This window comes from Salvelinus sp. IW2-2015, linkage group LG7, assembly GCF_002910315.2.
Source record: "Salvelinus sp. IW2-2015 linkage group LG7, ASM291031v2, whole genome shotgun sequence".
Lineage (NCBI taxonomy): Eukaryota > Metazoa > Chordata > Actinopteri > Salmoniformes > Salmonidae > Salvelinus > Salvelinus sp. IW2-2015.
The window spans coordinates 20,458,148-20,482,841 of NC_036847.1; the positions used below are offsets into that span (position 1 = coordinate 20,458,148).

The 24,694-nt window shown below is 42.4% G+C and overlaps 1 protein-coding gene across 5 annotated transcripts in view; it reads right to left on the minus strand.

Moving 5' to 3' along the window:
* LOC111966563 (vitamin D3 receptor A) overlaps positions 1–24,694 on the minus strand; it is an 88,997-nt gene that overhangs the window by 16,664 nt on the left and 47,639 nt on the right. For 3 of the 5 annotated variants that reach the window (XM_023991306.2, XM_023991308.2, XM_023991309.2), the window contains 5 exons: positions 16,179–16,326; positions 12,174–12,304; positions 3,700–3,884; positions 3,377–3,476; positions 2,605–2,788 (listed from right to left, as the gene is read on the minus strand). In XM_023991306.2, the coding sequence (XP_023847074.1) occupies positions 2,605–2,788; positions 3,377–3,476; positions 3,700–3,884; positions 12,174–12,304; positions 16,179–16,324 (746 nt within the window). In that variant the 5' untranslated portion in view covers positions 16,325–16,326. Of the gene's footprint in view, positions 1–2,604; positions 2,789–3,376; positions 3,477–3,699; positions 3,885–12,173; positions 12,305–16,178; positions 16,327–18,333; positions 18,356–18,490; positions 18,618–24,694 lie in introns of those variants that run through there. The other 2 variants (XM_070444517.1, XM_070444518.1) reach the window with 2 other exon arrangements.

Sequence of the window (24,694 nt, forward strand, 5' to 3'; positions counted from 1 at the left end):
AGCACATAGCAGTGTTGAACAGACAACAACACAGAGTTAACAATGGAGTAAACAATAAACAAGTCAATAACATAGTAGGGGGAAAAAAATAAAATAAAAGAGAATCTATATACATGTGTGCAAAAGGCATGAGGAGGTAGGCAATAAAATAGGCATAGGAGCGAATAATTACAATTTTACGCAGATTAACACTGGGGTGATAAATCATCAGATGATCATGTGCAAAGAGCAGAAAAGTAAGTAAATTAAAACAGTATGGGGATGAGGTAGGTAAATTGGGTGGGCTATATACCGATGGACTATGTACAGCTGCAGCGATCGGTTAGCTCTCAGATAGCAGATGTTTAAATTGTTGAGGGAATGAAAGTCTCCAACTTCAGAGATTTTTGCAATACGTTCCAGTACAGCAGCAGAGAACTGGAAGGAAAGGCGGCCAAATTAGGTTGGCTTAGATGATCAGTGAGATACACCTGCCTGGAGCGCGTACATACGGGTGGGTGTTGCCATCCGTGACCAGTGAACTGAGATAAGGCGGCGCTTTACCTAGCCATCAGCCTTGTATAGATGACCTGAGCGAGCAGCCGTGGGTCTGACGACGAACATCCGCAGCGAGGGCCAGCCGACTAGATCATACAGGTCGCAGTGGTGCGGTGGTATAAGGTGCTTTAGTAACAAAACGGATGTCGCAGCTTGTGATAAACACACTGCCATCCAGTTTGCTGAGTAGAGTATTGGAAGCTATTTTGTAGATGACATCGTCGAGGATCGGTAGGATAGTCAGTTTTACTAGGGTAAAGTTTGGCGGGTGTGAGTGAAGGAGGCTTTGTTGCGAAATAGAAAGCCGACTCTCGATTTGATTTTGGATTTGGAGATGTTTGATATAAGTCTCGGAAGCTTTATCTTGGCCAGGTCGCAGTTGCAAATGAGAACTTGTTCTCAACTAGCCTACCTGGTTAAATAAAGGTGAAATAAAAAATAAAAATAAAAAGATGTGAAAGGCCGCCATTTGCGATTGCGGTGGATTGAGACGCAGCTCATTCAAAAAAACATAACTAGTTTATACAGATTTTGTTGCGGATATTTATTATAATGCTAATTACATTTCCACTTTAGATGGTGTAGAAATATACCAAGTCACTACAAAAATAACTCCAGTTGCTGGAGACAAAGGAAACCGCTCAGGGATTTCACCATGAGGCCAATGGTGACTTTAAAACAGTTACAAAGTMTAATGGCTGGGATAGAAGAACCACTGAGGATGGTTGAACAACATTGTAGTTACCAAATAACACTAACCTAATTGACAGAGTGAAAAGAAGGAAGCCTGTACAAAATACATATATTCCAAAACATGCATCCTGTTTGCAACAAGGCACTAACGTAATACTGCAAAAAATGTGGCAAAGCAATTCACTTTTTGTCCTGATTACAAAGTGTTATGTTTGTTGCAAATCCAATACAACACATTACATATTTTCAAGCATAGTGGTGGCTGCATCATGTTATGGGCATGCTTGTAATCATTAAAGGACTGGGGAGTCTTTAAAAAAATAAAAAAATAAATGGAACGGACCTAAGCACAGGCAAAATCCTAGAGGAAAACCTGGTTCAGTCTGCCCTCCAACAGACACTGGGAGATGAATTCACCTTTCAGCAGGACAATAACCTAAAACACAAAGCCAAATCTACACTGGAGTTTCTTACCAATGAAACAGTGAATAGCCAAGTTAAAGTTTTGACATGGAAATCTATAGCAAGACCTGAAAATGTTTGTCTCGCAATGATCCACAACCAACTTGACAGGCTTGAATAAATTGGAAAATAGTAAAATGGGCAAATGTTGAAAAATCCAGGTGTGGAAAGCTCTTAGAAATTTACCCAGAAAGACTCAGATGTAATCTCTGAAAAAGGTGCTTCTGGAAAGTATTGACTGAGGTGCGTAAATACTTACGTAAATTAGATAGATACATTTTCAAAAATGTCTAAAAACATGTTTTCACTTTGTCATTATGGGTTATTGTGTGTAGATAGGTAAAAAATAAAAAATAAATGTTTTTATCCATTTTGAATTCAGGCTAACATGTAGAATAAGTGAAGTATGAATACTTTCTGAATGCACTGTGCATCTGGGGAGCAGATGGATAGGGAACCTTCATTGAACTGGCGTTGCACCCACTCTGCTCCAGTGTATTCCAGGAATACCACTGAACCATAGGTCTTTATTAATAACACACATAATAACACACTGTACCAAAGCATGTAGCTATGCAATTACCGAAGTCATCCACCCACAAATAACTATTACAAGCTTAATGGACAGTAGAAGCCTGACTAAGATCCAATTTCAGATTGAAAGGTTGTTGTGTAATGGCCTAATTAAAGATATATAGTGGAGCAATCATGCGTCCTACACAATCCTTTTAATGTACTATATTAAGGCTCCTGGGCGAAGTTTCCACTACGTACAGATATAGGATCAGCGTCCACTTCCCCAATCCTAACCTTTAACATTAGTGGGGGGAAAACACAAAACTGAACTAAGACCAGAATCTAAGGGCAACTCCACCCTACACCTAGTAGGCACACAATATGCTAGAGTCCCACCTGAAGCCAGGAATCATCTTAGCGAAGCCGATGACCTTCTGGATGCTGTAGCTGACCAGGTCAGCCAGGTGGGGCAACATAGAGAGCTTGGAGCCATCGTCCTCACTGGAGTCTGGGCTGCCTGCACTGTCCTGGTACATCATCAACAGACTGCTGAAGTTCATCAGCTTGGTGTCCACAGACTCTACATACACAGAGAGAGAGTGAGAGAGAGAGCGATACAGAAACACAGAGAGAGTGCGAGACACACAGAGAGAGAAAGAAAGAGAGCGAGACAGAGACAGCGAGACAGCGAGCGAGAGAGACAGCGAGAGAGCGAGCGAGACAGCGAGAGAGCGAGAGAGAGAGCAGAAATATAATAGTTCATGGGGAATGTGAACAAATGGTTGCTAAAAGAAGCAACAGGTTTACAATGAAAGGTATAAAAGGCTGCAGCCAATTATGCCATTATGTAGTGTAGGAGTAAGGCAGGGACACACGTGTTGTTAAAGAACCTTGGTACACCTGGACAGTATGTTTGAGAGATTTTTCAAAAAGACACCCAGGCAGGCATTTTATAAAAGCAAATGTATGGTACACAGCAGCTGTGTAACAAACATTGGCGTGGTGTGTGATTGTGAATTTTTCCACAGCCAAGTTACAGCCTTTGGTTTTACCCTATCACTGTAAGGAGACCTTTGAGACGTTTAATGGAAAATGTGATTGTGGTGCATGTATACTGTGTGTACGAGTGCTATATGTGCGTGTGCATGCGTGAGCATGTGTCCCTCACCTGGTGAGTGGTTGAAGGAGTCTGAGGAGGCATCTGACAGAGAGTGAAGGGAGGCTGCACGACTGGCACTGCGTGTTACTGGGCCCTCTCGCACTGGGGGCTGCAAACACAACACATACAATTAACATAATGCAACATATTTTGATTTGTCTTGGAACGTGCACATAGAAGTGATTGATAAAACAGACCCATAATCACTTGAAATGAGAATGGCAAAACATTACATTAACATCATGCAATATCTGTGATTTAGTATATAAAAACAATATTGCAAAAMAAATGAGAACGTGAGAGCGAGAAATAGTTGTTTGACCAGTACTGACCCTGAAGAGTGAGAAGTCAGAGTAGGAGTCATCATAGGTCTTGTGGTGGGCCTCCACCAATGAGGCGATGACCTGGCTCTGCTCGTCGTTCAGCCTAGGTCTCAAGGCCTCCCGCGCCGCCTCTTCCTCCTTCCTCTTCTGGATCAGGTCCTTCTTCCTCTGCACCTCCTCATCTGTCAGGATGACTGGGGCAGAGAGAGGCGAAGGGGAGACGGGTGAGAAGAGGAGCGGTGGGGGAGAGAGAGAGAGAAGAACACAGCTAGCTTGATTGCCTCACACAGGAGCCTCAGATCTACTGACAACCGTGCTCGTTAAGTGACTGTCACTTGCTGATAGTTTTCTTCACACAAACAGCAGCTAGCTATGAGAGACTCTAGAATGTGTAGGCTTCTAATCTTCCAAGGAGAATACCATTAGCACCACGAGTGCTGCAGTGTAATCTGAGCCGTGCTGTTTCTCAAACTAATCTGACAGACAATAATTTGACATGCCAATACACCATGTGTCAAACTCATTCCACAGAAGGCAGTGTCCGCGGGTTTTTGCTCCTCCCTTGTACTTGATTGATGAATTAAAATCAATAATTAATAAGGAACTCCCCTCACCTGGATGTCTAGGTCTTAATTGAAAGGAAAAACCAAAAACCTGCAGCCCTCCATGGAATGAGTTGATACACCAAAACTAGAAGATGATGAATCAAATCTGTACCAGACAGAGGCTAACAACTACAAAATAGAACTGAACCAGACAGAGGCTAACAACTACAAAATAGAGCTGACTCCTTTTAGTCGACTGATCGATTGTTTGATCGATAGGGTGCTGGTCGACCAAGATTATTTTAGTCGAGCAGTTGTTAATATATATATACACACCTACTCCTTCAAGGGGTTTTCTTTACATTGTAGAATAATAGGGAACACATCAAAACTATGAAATAACACACAGAATCATAACCAAAAAAAAAGTGTAAAACATATAAGTAGCCACCCTTTGTCTTGATGACAGCTTTTCACACTCTTGGCATTCAACCAGCTTCATGAGGTAGTCACCTGGAATGCATTTCAATTAACAGGTGTGCATTGTTAAATTTGTGGAATTTCTTTCCTTATTAATGCGTTTGAGCCAATCAGTTGTGTTGTGAAAAGGTAGGAGTGGTATACAGAAGATAGCCCTATTTGGTAAAAGACCAAGTCCATTGTATGGCAAGAACAGATAAAGAGAAACGACAGTCCATCATTACTTTAAGACAATGATGAAACATGCTCTCATGAGGACCACCACAGGAAAGGAAGACTCAGAGTTACCTCTACTGCAGAGGATAAGTTCATTAGAGTTAACAACCTCAGACATCGTCAATTAACTGCACCTCAGATTGTAGCCCAAACTAATGATTAAGTAACAGACACATCTCAACTGTTTAGAGGAGACTACGTGAATCAGGCTTTCATGGTCAAATTGCTGCAAAGAAACCACTACCAAAGGACACCAATAAGAATAAGAAACTTCCTTGGGCCAAGAAACCCGAGCAATGAACATTAGACCGGTGGAAATCTGTCCTTTGGTCTGATGAGTCCAAATTTGAGATTTTTGGTTCCAACCGCCGTGTCTTTGTGAGACGCAGAGTAGGTGAATGGATGATCTACGGATGTGTGGTTCCCACCGTGAAGCATGGAGGAGGTGTGATGATGTGCTTTGCTGGTGACACTGTCTGTGATTTATTTTGAATTCAAGGCACACTTAACCAGCATGGCCACCAGAGCATTCTGCTGCGATACGCCATCATATCTGGTTTGCACCTAGTGGGACTATCATATGTTTTTCAACAGCACAATGACCCAAAACACACTTCCAGTCTGTGTAAGGTCTATTTGACTAAGAAGGAGAGATGGAGTGCTGCATCAGATGACCTGGCCTCCACAATCACCCAACCTCAACCCAATTGAGATGAGTTGGACCAGAGTGGGAACTCCTTCAAGACTGTTGGAAAAGCATTCCAGGTGAAGCTGGTTGAGAGAATGCCAAGAGTGTGCAAAGCTGTCAAGGTAAAGGGTGGCTTTGAAGAATCACAAATATATATTTCGATTTAACACTTTTTTGGTTACAAAATGATTCCATATGTCTTATTTCATAGTTTTGATGTCTTCAAAATTATTCAACAATACAGAAAATAGTAAAAATAAAGAAAAACACTTGAGTAGGTGTGTCTAAACTTTTGACTGGTACTGTATTTTTTTATTTTTTTTAAAAAATGGGACACAAGACACCCGTCTGATCCATGCCTGGCTCAGTGGACTAATCCATTGTGGAGGCCGCGGGGATGGCACACCAACATTGACCGTTCCTATAATTTTCTAATCTACAATGTTTGTTTGGTTACGGTAATTTCTGTTAATGCATTCAATATATTATTAGTCTTTTACCGTTGTCATTGTCGGAGTGAACACGTTGTTCGAGGACCGCACAACCTAGGCTACACTTGTGAGGAGCAAGTTGGTTTATTTCATTCCATTTAGGAGTTGTCAATATATTCACTGACTTTTGTTTGTGGTGCTCCTGTCAATGTTGAGTAAGGACGCGCAACTGATTATGCATAGAAGTATGCCCAGGCTACCTGGCTTGCGCACAAATGTGTGCCCATTTGGGGATCTGATATCTGTCCAGCTCTCTTGGTAACCACTCGGCGTGAAAGGAGAAAAAAAGTATTGCTCTTATCTGGTGGAAACGTCATAAAATAGGCCTACCCGATTACTTCTTATCCCTGGCGTAAATAGCCTACAGCTATGTCAGGAGCTCACTGGGCAGGAAACTCTGAGGTCCCAGAATATTTTATACAAATGTTGCAAGTTTGCTAGTGCCAGCTTCAGGCCAGACCCAAGTTCCATGTTTCAGGCCATGTGTAGCCAATGTTTTTACCAGGATATTTTCTACCTGCAGGCTGCAAGGTTTATTATTGTTGGCTTTATGTAGGCTATTTTAACATAGTTGGCAATGACAATATACGTTTTAATAAAATAACACATAGGGTGTGTCTATATAGGGAAAAATACACGTTTAAAAATGTAGATCAATCGATTGGTCGAAAGAACAAACTACTCTAGGTCGACCAGGACATTTCCTGAATGTGAATAGGGCTCAGAATTGTCAGGACGTCACGGTATATTATTTTTATTTCACCTTTATTTAACCAGGTTTAACCAGATATCACAATACTTAGGTGCCGATATATGTATTGCGATTCTCACGATTCTATGTGTATTGCGATTCAATACTGTTATTTTAATGCGATTCTGCTGCTCTTGAATTACTTTTAATTTTTTTAAGCTGCATTGTTGGTTAGGGGCTCGTAAGTAAGAATTTCACTGTAAGGTTGTATTCGGCGCATGTGACTAATAAAATTTGATTTGATGTTCCAAACACCATATGTGTGCTGCACATGGACAAGATACAATATGAGAAAACGAGTCTCTCAGTCATGGAAATAAAAGTGCTGAAAACAAATTGGCTCTCTATGAAGGAAAAATATGGGAGTTTTGTTGCAGGTACAGCCAACTAGCGCAAAACTTATATTGTGATTGTCAAAACGATACAATATATCGTCAAAAATAACACCCCAATATGCAACTGTATCGATTCCCCCCCATCACAAAATGTGAATCATCTTCATGGCAGGGCAATCTTGTCGTGCATMATGTTTTCTACAAACTCCTGCACACCAAAAAATGGCTTTTACCACCCTCAGAAAATGTATTACGCAACAGTAAAACAAATGTTGCCTGTTTCACACATGGACAGATCGAATTCCTGCTAAACCAAGTTTGTCTGCCATTAACAGCAGCTGTGGTAAAATACATTTTATGTTTATGTCTATCACTTGCCAATAGTCTTCATTGAACAGCAGATTGAAGGAAACGTACATGATGTAGGTGATAAAACCAAAAGACTTTAGGAGCTGACTAACCACAACCAGGCATCTGGTTTGTGTTATATGCTAGCTTGTAGCTACCTATTGGACTATMCCACTGTGGCTAAACATTTTATTTAATCTATTGCCATATTTAAGGATTATCAACAATGGAGACAACAACATACAGCCACACTGTTCAGAACTAGAGTTGGACCAGCTTTACTCTATGATAGAATCTTATTTTACTACTGCTGCCTGGCTGACATCAGGCCAGAATGGGACACCGAGTAGCCCATCTAGCATGGCATAGTCAGAAGGACCGCCGCCGCAGCCAGGCAAGCGTGCGGTAATTTCCCAGAGTTCACCAGCAATCGTCTGGTGTGCTGTCTGGATAGTATTTCACAGTGCCTTTTTGTTTGGATGGCACAGCGGTGAAGTGTAAGACAGCGGAGGCCAGAAAATTGAGCTGTTTACCACAAAATTGTCCATATTTATTAATTAGCCTCATGCCTGGATCGACATGGCAGAGGACTGAGCTGCAGGGTGAGAGAGAGAGGATTAAGAAAGAACAAAAGGAGAGAGAAAGAGGAGATAGGAAGGAGAGCGAAAGAAAGGAGGAGAGGAGCGTGAAAGATAGAGAAGAAGCAGAGAAAGGAGAAGGCAAGAGAAAAAATAAAGGAGAGGAGAAAGGAGAGAGAAAGAAGAAGGCGAGAGAGAAAGATGAGAAAGGAGAGAGCAGAGAGAAAGAGGAGAGAAGGTGAGAGACCTGGTCAGAGCAGTGAGGGAAGCAGCAACTTTAAAAGATGTGAAATTGTAAGCTACTTTATTAACAGAGCTGATAAAGTCCGAGGGAGAGACGCTCTAGCAGGTGTAAGAGGGGCCTTGTGGTGTGAGTAATGTGAGCGAGTGATACAGGAGCAAGGATGAGGGAGAGACAGCAACCAACCATACCAAGCAGACTCGAGCTAGTGTACTAACTTCTAGTTTGTCACAGCTAGGTTATTTATCATTCAATATGATTATGTGGTACCTGTTTTGTGCATCAAACCGAGAGAAGCTAGCTAGCTAGTCTAACTAAGGCGTCATGCGCTTTCTCCCTGTCCTACAGATCCAAATAACACCTCCATTCAGATTATTAAGTAGCAGCGTACCTGTTGGCTCTTGGTTGTTGTAGCAAATCTTTCATTTTAATTCATTTTCCATTGATTAGATAATCTTGTAACTTGCTTTGCCACTCAGGGAGGCTCTATGACTGTAGTTTCGCTTTGACTTGTGAGTGGCCGACAACAAGCCACTGCATAGGATATTCTCGTTGAGCAGTGGCGACATGCAGTTAACGTTTTATCCACAACTCTGTCCATCGCCATTGTAATCTGTGAAGCCAAAATGTTCCCAAACAGAAGATTTAAATTATTTTCTTGGGGTGCGGACATTGACTCTAGGGTGTTAATACTCTGGGTCAGGATATTGTTAATATCACCACAACTACTACAATCCCTCTATTACTCAGAGAAAGTAAGGTAGGAGGCACCTCCATGCAGAATGAGCACAGAGGCGCTATTCCTGGCAACCCTGCAGCTTAAGGGAGCATGAGTAATTGTGTACTGCTCACTGATTTGGCAGGCTACGCCGAGTGGGCAGGCCTGCTCTGTTGTCTTGGCACGAACACTAACAACTGCGGACAATGTGGCTGGATCCTCAGCATGGCAGCGGTGCTTTGAAGAAGCAACAAAAACCTTTGGGGGCGAGGCTCGGATTGACCAATTACAGTGTTAAGACTACACCCACGGGTCATCAACGTCAACTGTCATTAACACACACAAAAACATGATTTATTCATGTGTACATACAGCGCTAAATGAGACACATACCGTAACTGTAGCAGTCCAAAAAAGAGGACCAACATGTAACATTTAAAGAACATTTTAACACTTTAAATAACCGCCTCCACTTGTATCCACATCAAGCTTAGCACAGCTCGACAATTGCTCAGTCACCATGCTCATCCAATCGCAAGTCTCATTCTGTGCCACACCTCTGCCTGAAATGTTTCGTACCACATTGTTTTTTACATGAGTGAGGTCCACATGACTGAGGCATGCAGCGCCAGGCAGCTCCCTCCTCATCCATGACCCCATGGCCTGGAGCTATAGCACTTGTGCAGACAAAGAGGCCATTTTAGCGGTTTGGATCCTTTATATTTTCCAGGGGGCTCATTTAGGCTTGTGACTGTTTGCAGGCTAGGCTACAGGGCAGCAGCACCACTCTGTATCGGACCATTGTGTAACGGGCAGGAGAAAGAGTATCATTGTTGGACTGGTCTTTATTTCTCTCCCATCCCCTCCCACTCTTTCCCCTTCTCTCTGTCACCTCAAAATGCACAACTTGCCCATTTTCATAACCATGCGGATTTGTCGGTGTTCCGGCACAGTAAAGTGGAGGGTATTTCTTAAAGCAGGATTAATATGACTTAGCCAGTAAATTTGTCTAAATATTCTGAAACCACCACATATTTTCTAATACAGTACAGAATGTAAAACAGTACAACCCTGGTCTATTTTCTGGCTGAATGCAACCCAAATGTGACCGACCTCCTTGATTCAATCTTGTGTAGCAAAATTAGAAAGTGTTTTCACATTGGATAAAAGCAGACACAGAGAGCTACAAAATGGTAAATCATACACTATATTTGAGGAACAATGGGTAAGTAATTCTGCTTTGAAAGTTGCTAAACTTGTATCTTCACTTCTGAGAAAATGACCTTTGAACGTTTTGGTATCAACTGGAGAGCTCTTCTTTGTCTACACCCATTCACCATCGTTCACACCCTCTTAAGCTTTAGCCCGACCCATCTCTAAGGTTTGACACAAGCGTTCTATACTAACAGCAGCAGTCAAGCACCCACGCTAACTGGCTAACTACTTCCAGACACAAATGAGAGAACAGTTCACTGAACATTACTCACCCTAGCAGAGCTGGTTAGGCTGTTTTTATGTTATCCAGAGCGTTGGTGGCTGCAACTGTGCAGTCAGATTGTCCGTTCGTAAATTCAGAGCATTTCTCTCTCGGAGCTTTCAGAGCACACACTGGACACTATTTGATGAGGTGATCCGAGCCTTCTGACCTCACAACGGCAGTCAAGCACCCAAGCTAACTGGCTAACATTGGCTAGTTTGCTAGCTACTTCCAGACACAAATGAGAGAACACCCCACTCTGACCACTTTACTTGCCCTAGCAGAGCTGGTTAGGCTGTTTCCATGTTATCCAGAGCGTTGGTGACTAACTGTGCTGCTGGCAACAATTTAATTATGCTTTTTTGCTGGACGTTTACTGACACCAGTCATATTCAACGAGTGTTGAGCGTTCGTAAATTCATCAGTTATTCTGCGCTCTGGCACAGTCAGACGAGAGTGCTCTGAAATGGAAGTAGATGGCAAGACTGAATTTACGAACGCACCCGAAATCGTTTCTTCCATAGTGGAGTCTTTTGTTAAGACATGTAGCTAGCTAGGTAAACAATTAACCATAATCCCAACTCATGACGTTACTACCCTGCATGAATCTGCATGTAGCTAACCAACCAGGTTCAGTGTTAGCTAGCCAACATTAGGCTATAACTAGCCAAGCAAAATGGCTCAGATACGAATAATAAGATCATACACGTAACGTTAGCTAGCGAGCCAGCTAGTTAGCTTGTTAGCTTACAGTACACTTTAACTTGAAAGAAAATACTGTGTCAAAATTTGAAATGTCTAAAATCTGAAAATGTAGCTAGCTAGACTATCTTACCCATATCCATCATGGATGGACGCCTCTTCCTGTCACAGATGCCAAGGTTGCCCTTAGTTTGAAGATGTAATCCGGAGACAGGTGTTCTTCATCTCCTTAGCTATCATACTCTAATTCCACTGATTTCAAAACTCGGTCCTCCAGAAAATGGAGAGCAACACTTATGCAGTTCTACTATGTAAACATTAAAAATAAAAATAAAAACAGCGTTAGACAGGATTACCTAAACATACTGACCAGCTCAAATAGACAGAAGCGTGCTATATGGCAGACCAATCCGAACTCATCTCTCGGCATGTCCAGCCAACTCATTATCTCAGCCAATCATGGCTAGCGGGAAGGTTGCTGACTTTTTCTGTGGCTAAACCAACTAGGCTTATAAATTTAGTCATTTTATTTGTATTTACAGATGGCATACAAGTTTGTTATTAAGGCACACGAAAGTTCACATGGTCCAGAAGGCATTTCTGTCAAAAAAGGCATTTTGATAAAAAAAATTAAGATTATGTTCAAATGGCTCTCGTGTGAAGTAGTGACCCGCGACATACGCCTAGTTCCCTGAAACAGGTCAAATATACAGATATCTAAAACATAAAGAGCATGTCCAGGCAACAATGACTATGCATGAATGTACAGTAAAACAGATTCTACTAACATTCTGTACAGTACACTGTACTGCTTTTTCACATTAGGCCTATATGAGCCAGCATGAGCCTAGCACTTAAAGTGCTGAAGTTACTGTATTTATGACCATTTAGCAATCAGTCTCTGAGCACTCACACTCCTTCATCATGCCGATGTCCACGCAGCGTTTGAGCCGGCAGGCCTGGCAGTGCCGCCGGTTGTCCTTGGTGATGGTGCAGCTGCCGTTGAAGGGGCAGGTGAAACTGGCCTTACGCTTCATGCTGCGTCTGGTGGGGGCAGCGAGACGGAGATATTGAAACCTGGCTCACTGACACGTTCAAATATACACAGACATATTAAAAACACTGGAATTTTTTTGCAAAATGGAGTCAGATGGGATTATTACTCAACTGGATTACATTTGCAGACACACAAAACGGAAAAAGAAAGACACACTACCCCTCTCACAGAAAAACAAAACAAAACATCATGAGCAGTCACGCAGCGTGCCCTTTGAAGATATTAGTTTTTTCCCCATACAGCCTCCCATTTACAGCAAGCACGCACGCACGCACACACACACACAGGTAGACACACACACACACACAGGTAGACACACACACACACACAGGTAAAAACACACACACACAAAGTTCAAAAATAGATCAACACACCAAAAGCATAAATAAAACACACCCATAGATAAGTACTTGAGTCCATATTGTTCCCACATATTCACACACTGGGGTACCTACAGGTGTCAGCTGACCTTTCTCCAAAATAACACATTGGGAACGACAGACATGAGAGGACAGCTGACTTAAGAGTTAATCGTTGAGTTTAATGAGAACAGCATGATGCCTGAGAAAGACAGTCTGGCATTTTTCCTTCTTTCTTGTAGGAACTTTCTCTCATCCATATAAACTCAGCAAAATAATTATACGTCCTCTCACTGTCATCTGCGTTTATTTTCAGCAAACTTAACATTTGTAAATAAATATTTGTATGAACATAAGAATCTACAACAGACAAACTGAACAAGTTCCACAGACATGTATGGAATAATGTGTCCCTGAACAAAGGCGGGGTCAAAAGGTAACAGTCAGTATCTGGTGTGGCCACCAGCTGCATTAAGTACTGCAGTGCATCTCCTCCTCATGGACTGCACCAGATTTGCCAGTTCTTGCTGTGAGATGTTACCCCACTCTTCCACCAAGGCACCTGCAAGTTCCCGGACATTTCTGGGGGGAATGGCCCTAGCCCTCARSKTCCGATCCAACAGGTCCCAGACGTGCTCAATGGGATTGAGATCCGGGCTCTTRGCTGGCCATGGCAGAACACTGACATTCCTGTCTTGCAGGAAATCACCCACAGAACGAGCAGTATGGCTGGTGGCATTGTCATGCTGGAGGGTCATGTCAGGATGAGCCTGCAGGAAGGGTACCACATGAGGGAGGAGGATGTCTTCCCTGTAACGCACAACATTGAAATTGCCTGCAATGACAACAAGCCCAGTCCGATGATGCTGTGACATCACAGCATCATCGGTTATTATTACACCTGCGGTTATGGAACCGAGGACGAGGACGATCAGCTGTCCACCCTGTAGCGTTGTCTTAGGCGTCTCACAGTACGGACATTGCAATTTATTGCRCTGGCCACATCTGCAGTCTTCATGCCTCCTTGCAGCATGCCTAAGGCACGTTCATGCAGATGAGCAGGGACCCGTGGCAGCTTTCTTTTGGTGTTTTTCAGAGTCAGTAGAAAGGCCTCTTTAGTGTCCTACGTTTTCATAACTGTGACCTTAATTGCCTACCGTCTGTAAGCTGTTAGTGTTTTAACGACCGTTCCACAGGTGCATGTTCATTAATTGTTTATGGTTATTTGAACAATGGGAAACAGTGTTTAAACCCTTTACAATGAAGATCTGAAGTTAATTGGATTTTTACGAATTATCTTTGAAAGACAGGGTCCTGAAAAAGGGARGTTTTTTGTTGTTGCTGAGTTTACATCGGTTACATTATACGAAGCTGCATCAAGTAGCCTAGACTGAGTTATGATATGGCCGACCATTTGATGGGGTGCTTTCTGCGCTGCAGTAGTACTTTTATCACTATGAACCCTATAGGGGCTAGAAGTCGACCGATTAATCGGCATGGCCGATTTCAAGTTCTCATAACAATCGGTATTTTTGAACGCCGATTATGGCGAATTACATTGCAATCCACGAGGAGACTGTGTGGGCATGCTGACCACCTGTTACGTGAGTGCAGCAAGGAGCCAAGGTAAGTTGCTAGCTAGCATTAAAACTATCTTATAAAAAAACTATTAAATCTTAACATAATCACTAGTTAACTACACATGGTTGATGATATTACTCGTTTAGCTTGTCCTGCGTTGCATATAATCAATGCGGTGCTTGTTAATTTATCATTGAATCACGGCCTACTTTGCCAAGCGGGTGATGCTTTAACAAAAGGGCATTCGCGTCAGGGTATATGCAGCAGTTTGGTCCGCCTGCCTCGTTGCGAACTGTGTGAAGACCATTTCTTCCTAACAAAGACAGTAATTTATTTGCCAGAATTTTACATAATTCTGTCCTGCTGCTGGGTTGTTGCCCTCCTACGGCCTCCTCCACGTCTCCTGATGTACTGGCCTGTCTCCTGGTAGCGCCTCCATGCTCTGGACACTACGCTGACAGACACAGCAAACCTTTTTGCCACAGCTCGCATTGATGTGCCATCCTGGATGAACTGCACTACCTGAGCCACTTGTGTGGGTTGTAGACTCCGTCTCATGCTACCACTAGAGTGAGAGCACCGCCAGCATTCAAAAGTGACCAAAACATCAGCCAGGAAGCATAGGAACTGAGAAGTGGTCTGTGGTCACCACCTGCAGAATCACTCCTTTTTTGGGGGTGTCTTGCTAATTGCCTATAATTTCCACCTTTTGTCTATTCCATTTGCACAACAGCATGTGAAATTTATTGTCAGTGTTGCTTCCTAAGTGGACAGTTTGATTTCATAGAAGTGTGATTGACTTGGAGTTACATTGTGTTGTTTAAGTGTTCCCTTTATTTTTTTTGAGCAGTATATATATATATATATATATATATATATATATATAAAATAAAAATCATTTTTCGGTCCTCCAGTAAATCGGTATCTGCGTCGAAAAATCATAATCGGTCGACCTCTAATAGGGGCGGCAGGTATACCCTATAGGGGCGGCAGGTATACCCTATAGGGGCGGCAGGTATACCCTATAGGGGCGGCAGGTAGCCTAGTGTTTAAAGCGCTGGGCCAGTAACCGAAAGGTTGCAAGATCGAATCCCCGAGCTGACCAGGTAAAAATCTGTCATTCTGCCCCTGAACAAGGCAGTTAACCCACTGTTCCTAGGCCGTCATTGTAAATAAGAATTTGTTCTTAACTGACTTGACTAGTTAAATAAAAAATAACTATAAAACCTACAACCCTACAGTTTTTTAGATGTTTTTTATGTTCTTCATGGTTTCAAGAAATCAAAGGGAAAGAATTGAAGGGAAACCGCTCAGCTTTGAATTCAGCAGCGAACTGGTCGTCTATGACAAACTTGATTTTACTTGTAAAGATATACAGTGGCGTTGGACTCACTGATTACGTGCACTTGTTTCTATGATCGACTAAACTGGTTTACTGTAAACAAGTTTATAACAAGGCTGTTATAAAATAACAGCCACAAACGACAGATCTTGGCCACATTAATAAAGTTACACCCTCTTGGCCTATTCCTTGTCATTAAACAAAAATACATTCTCCCGTTCCTGCTCAAAAGACCAGCTTGCTCTAGCTTTAAAAAGATTCCAGATAATAAGCTTCCATATGGACAGCACTTTAGTTTGGCTTGGATCGGAGGCTGTCAGATCATTTCAATATTGCCTAATAAACGACATAGTTTTTATTCCCGGACAGTGTGGTATGTCCTCCGCTGTGTGGGAAGTTTTGAGCCATAATAAGCCCTGGAGCCCCACAGGCTACTCCACTACATTGTGTTCAAGCAATGTAGCCGGAAGCAACCGGAAATAAAAGACAACCCTGGATAACCCTTTCTGTTCCAAGTCAAACTGGACCCTCCAYCAAACCCATCCCATGCATAGTGTACCTGTCCTGGTCAGTACCCACCTGAAGAAGCCTTTGCAGCCCTCACAGGTCATGGCGTTGAAGTGGAAGCCTGTGGCCTTGTCGCCACAGACGCCACAGATGCGCGGCGCGTTGCGGTCAAACTCATCAGGCCCCACCACAGACGTGCTCACAGCCATGGTCTCCATCACTGCAATGATAGAGGAGAGTGTGTTTGGTTAGCAGTGGTCTGGTGCAGTCCATCCTTCCCATGTGTGTGAGCAAGGCTGTATCAGACAGGTTGCATGTGTTGCAACTCAAATTATAGAGACAGGTGTTGGGGAAATCATCATAAGACACAAGACAAGAAACAGCCCAATGATTGTTCCTGTTATTAGCTCTGTAGTGAGTTAAAGTCATTTGTCCTTGTCAATGAAAAAAACTGAAGTAATGCCCACCAGAGGTAACACACCCGAACCCCTTTTCAATCTCACTCTGCCTAATTTCCTTTGACAGCTAAAGATCCTCTGGCATTGTATGGAGAGAGAAGAGCAGAGAGACATTATATCCTAGTAGTGGTGTTACATATAGGAATTAGGGACCTCCCAGGAGGATGAAGCAGATCTAACACGGAACAGAAAGCTGGACCAAAGAAAAGAGAACCGGGAAGAGGTTGTGATTGACGGGGCGTGAGAAAGTGTCAGTCAATCAGTCACATGGCCAGACTGGGTTTAGCCTGCCTGTAGGGRAGGGTTCCCCAACTGGCGGCCCGCGGGCTGAATTTGGCCTGTGGGTGATTTTAGACTAAAAACACCAGCAAATTTTATAGCATTTATAATTTGTAATCATGTTCTGACCGCTGACCATCTGCACAAGAAATGTAAAAAATGTGGCTGAATGTAGTTGATCCCTGCAGTAGAGGATGGAGCAGGGAACTGGGAACAGGTCCAGGCAGGCAGCGTAGCGGTTAAGAGCGTTGGGCCAGTAACAAAAAAGTTGCTGGTTCGAATCCCAAACCGACTAGGTGAAAAAACTGTCGATGTGCACTTGTGCAAAGCATGTAATCCTAATTGCTCCTGTAAATCGCTCTGGATAAGAGCATCTGATTAAATAACTAAAATGTTAAAGGCAAAAGTAAAACCAGGGACAAAAAACATGGGATAAATCCATTCACCCGGATTAGCAGGGCAGGGTGATATGGCCTAAAAATCACCTCTCAATTTTTTCTAATTTAAGAGTGATTCACAACATACATTTTGTTTTTTAACTGTTCTCTAAATAAACGTTGCTATACTATTAAAAAGGTAAAATACACAGCATTTCAAACAGTCACCAATAATCAAATTAATTCTGGGCTTGTGACGTTACACCTAGGCTAAATATAGGCCCAAGCCTTCCACAACCATGAGACCCAGTAATAATTTTATCATTTCAACAAGCTATTTTTTTCAATATTCACTGATCTGGTTAAGAGTCTATAAAAAGTGATATTTTTGTTACAAATTTAACCAGAACCATGCGTAACTTCTTAGAATAAGCATGAGGCTATATAAAATGAACACGGGTATTATACTGAACAAAAATATAAAACGCAACATTTAACAATTTCAAAGACTTTACTGAGTTACAGTTCAAATAAGTAAATCAGTCAATTTAAATGAAGTCATTAGGCCCTAATCGATGGATTTCACATGACTGGGAATACAGATATGTATGTCGGTCACAGATACCTTAAGATTTGCCTCATGCAAACATCTCCTTCGTATAGAGTTAATCAGGCTGTTGATTGTGGCCTGTGGAACGTTGCCCCACTCCTCTTCATTGGCTGTGTGAAGTTGCTGGATATTGGCCGGAACTGGAACACGCTGTTGTACACGTCAATCCAGAGAATCCCAAACATGCTCAATGCGTGACATGTCTGGTGAGTATGCAGGCCATGGAAGAACTGGGACATTTTCAGCTTCCAGGAATTGTGTACAGATCCTTGTGACATGGGGCCATGCACTATCATGCTGAAACATGAGGTGATGGCGGCAGATGAATGGCATGACAATGGGCCTCAGGATCTTGTGTTTGTTGTCTGTAGCTTATGCCTGGCCATACCATATCCCCACCATTGGGCACTCTGTTCACAACATTGACATCAGCAAACCCCTCACCCATACACCACCGTATGCCCAGTACAGTTGAAAACGGGAATCATCCGTGAAGAACACACCTCTTCAGCATGCCAGTGGCCATCAAAGGTGAGCATTTGCCTACTGACGTAGATTACGACACCGAACTGCAGTCAGGTCAAGACCCTGGTGAGGATGAAGAGCACGCAGACGTTTTTTGACAGTTTGTACAGTAATTCTTCAGTTGTACAAACCCACCGTTTCATCAGCTGTCCGGGTGGCTGGCCTCAGACGATACCGCAGGTGAAGAAGCCAGAAGTGGAGGTCCTGGGCTGGCGTGGTTACAGTGCGGTTGTGAGGCCGGTTGGACATAGTGCCAAATTCTCTAAAACAACATTGGAGGCGGCTTATGGTAGACAAATTAACATTAAATGATGTGGCAACAGCTCTAGTAGACATTCCTGCAGTCAGCATGCCAATTGCACACTCCCRCAACTTGAGACATTTGTGGCATTGTGTTATGTGACTAAACTGAACATTTTTAGTGGCCTTCTATTGTCCCCAGCACAAGTTGCACCTGTGTAATGATCAGCTGCTTGGTATGCCACACCTGTCAGGTGGATGGATTATCTTGGCAACATAGAAATGCTCACTAACAGGGATGTAAACAAATATGTGCACAATATTTTAGAGAAATACGCTTTTTTTGTGGAAAATGTCTGGGATCTTTTATTTCAGCTCAGTATATAAAACAACCTCTCAAGCACAAGACCACCTGCTAGTGAGTAGCCAGATAATCTTTATATTTCAAGTTTAGCCAATTTAGAATTGTTATGGACACACCCTTTGGTCCTTCCCTAACTGTCTGAACAGCATGTTACCTTGTCCACTTGATTTTAACCTTATTTCTCAGAATGACAATGAGTTGCCAATTCCTTATAATTGTGTTTATTGTTGCACATTTATAAAACACAGACTAGACAGCTAGTACAGTCTTTAGCTAAAAATCTGCTAACAGCACGTGGTACCACAATGATGGARGCGACAAACTGAGCATTTATTTTCCAGAATCAGTGTTCACTGATAGTCTCATTTTAGTAGTGTCTGCTCTGCTCGCAATTTGAAGAGTTGAGACATAAAATGGTTATCGATAGAAAAGGTTAACTTCTCTATTACAGTAAAATAATTTCTCAAAACGTTTGTGTCCATATGACCAATTCTGTTGGACCAAACCTCAAATTCAAATAGTTGAAACCGCTCGTCAGAGAGGAAGAAGTGATCGCTCATCTTTGTTGTTTTGAGTGGCAGGGYCTTAGTGTGTGTGTAAACCATAGAGGAAGAAGCAAAGCGAGAGGTTTCACTCTCACTATAATCTGTCCAAAATAAACCCAATGTGTTTCTATGGGCTTATTTTGGGCCTAAGCTTGTTGCCTGCCTTCCCGCCTTTGGACAACGACTCCCATTGTCAAGGCAGAGACATGAGCATCTCGTTAATATATACAGATCTCTGGTGTAAATGGGAAGGTATACAGAGTACAGAAAGAGCATAGGAGATGAGACCAAAAAGACAACACGAGAACAAGTGCACAAAAGCTCATAAAAACATTTAAAAAATATTACAGSCATTAGGAATATCGCACAAAAATAGATTTTACCTAATTTCATATAGGTCGCCCAACCCTACTGCTTAGGCATTCCCAWCAAAATGCCAGACACCAATAACCCCCTTATACATAGAAAACAAGGACATGCCATTTCTCAATAGACAGTACTAGCACATTCTGAACCATAAGACTGAAAAACAGCAATAATAAAATTCTTATTTAGCAAGTAATGACCCATGTGTAACAGGGGGGTGTGTGTACATATGCATGGGGATTCAATGCAGACGCAGGATGTTGATTGATAAACATGGGCGACACACTATCAAATCAGACCATAACATAATTCATCGTTGTACTAAAGAAATCAACAAGGTTTAGCCAAGATGTGAATAATTGAACAGCTGTCATCTGTTTCTCTGCTGACAAAGGCACTGGTTGGTTTGAGCATTTTGTTCTTTCGTCCACAGCTCACCACAGGGCCAGAACAGAAAAACAAGTTGTTTTTCTTTAGCTGGAAGCTGAAAACATAATGCAGACTGGCGAAGCGAGTCCCTCTCTATTCCTGGAAGCAATCATTAGGTTGTTGGTCTGACTGGCAAAGAATTGCATAGAGACAGAGGTGCCTAATTTAAAGCCAGGCTGCCCCAATGGTAGACTATTCCAGCGTTGCCACTTGCCTGTCTCATATGAGATAGAGGACCAATCCCAAATCAACCCAGGCCCCTACACCCTAGCCTATCAGAGGGCAAGATGGAACGATTACCATATTTCTTACACCTGCCAAATCCACTCAGATCTCCACAAGTGCATAGGGAGTAGGGCTTAGGGTTGATTTAGGATTGGGCCAGGGCTTCCCCATCATTGTGCCAATCATTGAAACAGGCTTTTAAAGCCCCATCAATCCCCAAACACAGAGCTGAATGGAAACTAGGACTAACTTTCCTAATAGTGCTGGGTCAATGTCAGTGTATGTGCAATTTCAACATAAGCTGTATTTTTTTTTAAACTTGGCTGGTAGCTTGGTTTAATTTTCAATTTGACATGGATAGTGCCGGTTGTCCCATAAAACAATTCTCTGCTCTCTCCACAACATGGGGATAATCACTTTCTTACGAAACATGATCCACCCGCCAACAGTGCTGTGTAATGAATAGAGCAAGAAGTCAAATCTCAGTCAGGTCAATGCCATTTAGTCCTTGAGCAGATGCTCAACAAGACCCAGTAAACATCCAACTATCAACACATGTGGTGCAGCAATGTATGCTATTTCGCTGGATGGGGGCTCTTATGTAAACAAATGGAACAAGTGCAATAAAGCAACAATATTAAGCTAGTTTCATCTAATCTATGCAGGCCAGGAGACAAAACATGGATCCTCCACCCTGCTTTGACTGCATCTGTCTTCTGGTCTCTTGGCACGCACCATCCACTAACAACTAGTACAGTGCCAGTCTTCTCTTTGTGAGTTCTTGCCATCACAAATCTGATGTTCCACAACAGACCTCTGACAGTGAACGACCGCCTGCCTGGAGTCTCACACTGAGAAGATAATGAAAAGAAAGGTCAGGGCTCCAGACTAACTTTCTCAGTTGGTGGCACCAGCCCATTAAATTAGTAATCACCTTATAAAATGCATTCAGCGCAAATTTTTGTTGAAAAATCGACTACTGAGATGGTATGATAGATTTTTTTAAGCAAACATGTCCAACCTAAACGAGTGATTTTAATACATTTTTGGTTGACAATTAGGTTATTCTTGATATATTCTGTCAAAATAGCACTCCAGAATTGAGATTTTCTTTTTGCTCAATAGAGATCCATTTGCCTAAATGTTTTTGTGCACTAGCTAATAGGCTAATCCATTTGGGGATAATTCAAGACCTGAGGAAGTGGAAACTGAAAACACATTAGCTAGATCGGCAACTTTAAATAGTGCTGATAGTTAGCTGTGTAGTTGATTCATCTAGCAGTAATATCCTAAAAACATTTGCACGCTCTACAGCTCAAAGACATGCCAGAAACGTTGGTTTTTAAAACTGTGTCAATCGCACAATATTGAGTTGAGAAAAGACACTCCTCTCTCCAACTAACAGCATATTTTATTACTTATTTTTAACAGTTTTTCCCACAATTGCATTTTGAAGAATGCATTTCTTTCCTCAAAATGCATTGCACAGGGGAGGGAGAGGGAATGTGAGTAGCTCTCATCACAGCAGGCAGTCAGAGGCAGGGCAGGCACTTCCATGGCAGGAATCAATGCACTTTAATTTAGGTGTACGGTTTGACCAAATCATGGTTTTAGACGCCAAATGCTCGACATTAATGGTTGTCCGGGACAAGTAAAAAAAATAATTACAAAAAGACAAGAACATGGATTTAAGTTGTCCGAATGGCTACATGTCCAAAACAAACACAGACATGAAGCGCCAGAAAATGTAGCCAAACTTTAATGAGACTTTTAATTATATAAATATAGGCTAGACGCCAGTCATGTTTGACAAAATATAATGAAGGATAATTTACATTAACGTCGAAAAGACTTCATTCTGTCGACATGCTTGAGGCACAGTTCGTTCAGATCAAATAGTCACAAGACCGGAGAGTGAAAGACAGCGCCTCTTGTGCACCACACGTCACCCACATGGAATCTGGGCAGAGGCAAATCAGCATTTTGAAACTTTAACCATAAACGTAATTGTTTAAAATCGAGGTTTTATGTCACTTTATGATGCATGTCTTACCTTGTTTCAAAGTAGCCTAGCCAAAATATAACTATAGACATGTTGAGGGCATTTTCTATTTTTTTTTTTATAAACAATATGTCATTGAAACCAGCATTTCTCTCATGTTCTATAGTTTTTCAAATCAATGTTACTTTATTGTCCAGCAGCCAAAGGCACAATCCTAATCATATTAGTAACCCATGCCAGTTGATGCATCTTTAGATSTCCCCTCTAACAGATATCTTCATCACATGAAACCGCTCACACGTGTGGTGAGCTTTTGAGAACTGTCAATATTTTAAGCTAAATGGCCTGATCTGTTGCATCAGCCTCATTGCTTTATAATATTTTGATGTGGAGTGGTTGTATGATTTTTGGATCTGTCATCCCAGAACTGTCCCAGAGTGTGTTTTGGTCTTAGCCATCTTTTTTTGTAATCGTCCCAGGGACGACGGGACGCCCTTAATTTCAAACCCTGGAAGGAATTATTTTATCAAGAAAAAAAATTTGGGTTGTAAATTGTAATGTTGCAATATTTTATAGGCTTCCAAGGGTGTCCAACCATCCTCCAGGATAGCCTTAAAGGGGAAATGTTGTATTTTGAGACGGCTCCATTTTGCATATTCAAGCCTAATAGGCAGAGTGTAACCTACATTTGTCTGGTTCTATGGAAAAAGGATAGTAAAGCATTGTATTTTGTAAAGTGGTTCCTTGGGTCATACAATGCAGCAAAAATGGTTTTAGACTTCAGCTTTCGGACAAGTTAAGAAATATATCTTTCCTACTTGTCCAAAACAACAAGTGGCAAAAAAAAGTGGTTTTCAGTGAGGTGACCAGCGAATTTGAAGCCTGCACTGATGCGACCAAATAAACATTTTACTCGCAGAGCCATGTCAAAGGGTCGCAAAAATGCGACTAAATGGTCGCAGCCTAGAGCCCTGGGCTAGGTTGAAGGTTACGTTGCTGTGCAATAGAGTTTGCTACTCAGGGACCTAACTATTACACTATTAAATCAGGATGATTATTTTAGTCACCGGTCACTACACGTTGTTCCTATTGTCGCTCCAGACCTGAGAAACAACCAACCTCAGTGCAGCAACAGGACATCACACAAGAGGGAAGAAAGCGCTGATGTTATCTAACCGGACGCTTGCTCATAGAGCAAACGACCCAGAAACCATTAAGATGGGGGGCCATAGGAAAGGGGCCATGTGAGTCGCATTTAGTCACAGACATAAAACCCAACAACGGGGCGAAGCCTTCCCCAGGCTTTACCCAAAAAATACACACAATGATCAGATTGGCTAACACAGCTACCGCGCCCCCCCATGGACGCATTGCTCTGATAAGGTGCGGTTTCATTGGCCAAAGTTACACGCAAAAAAAACAAAGACCAGGTCACAGCACCATTGCGTGCGGCCTCACTTGTTGTGCATGTTATTGAAGCAACAATCATAGGGGCAGAATTGAGCTAAAGGGCCCAAAAAAAAGCAGGTGGGCGGCCTCCTATTCTTAGTGAGCTGAGGGCAGACAAGGAGCAGGCAAGGGTAAGACCTGGGTGAGATGCACACACGTGACACGCTAAAAAACACATGGTGGCATACGGGCCAAGTCATCAATCCTGGGCACTTCTGCAGCAGAGACATGATTGTTTAACGATGGGCACCGTAAGCAGGGTTCAACACATGCCCAGCTGTACAGTCGTGGCCAAAAGTTGAGAATGACACAAATACCAACTTTCACAAAGTCTGCTGCCTCAGTTTGTATGATGGCAATTTGCATATACTCCAGAATGTTATGAAGAGTGATCAGATGAATTGCAAAGTCCCTCTTTGCCATGCAAATGAACTGAATCCCCCAAAAAAACATTCACTGCATTTCAGCCCTGCCACAAAATACCAGCTGACATCATGTCAGTGATTCTCTCGTTAACACAGGTGTGAGTGTTGACGAGGACAAGGCTGGAGATCACTCTGTCATGCTGATTGAGTTCGAATAACAGACTGGAAGKTTCAAAAGGAGGGTGGTGCTTGGAATCATTGTTCTTCCTCTGTCAYCCATGGTTARCMGCAAGGAAACACGTGRCGTCATCAWTGCTTTGCACAAAAAGGGCTTCACAGGCAAGGATATTGCWG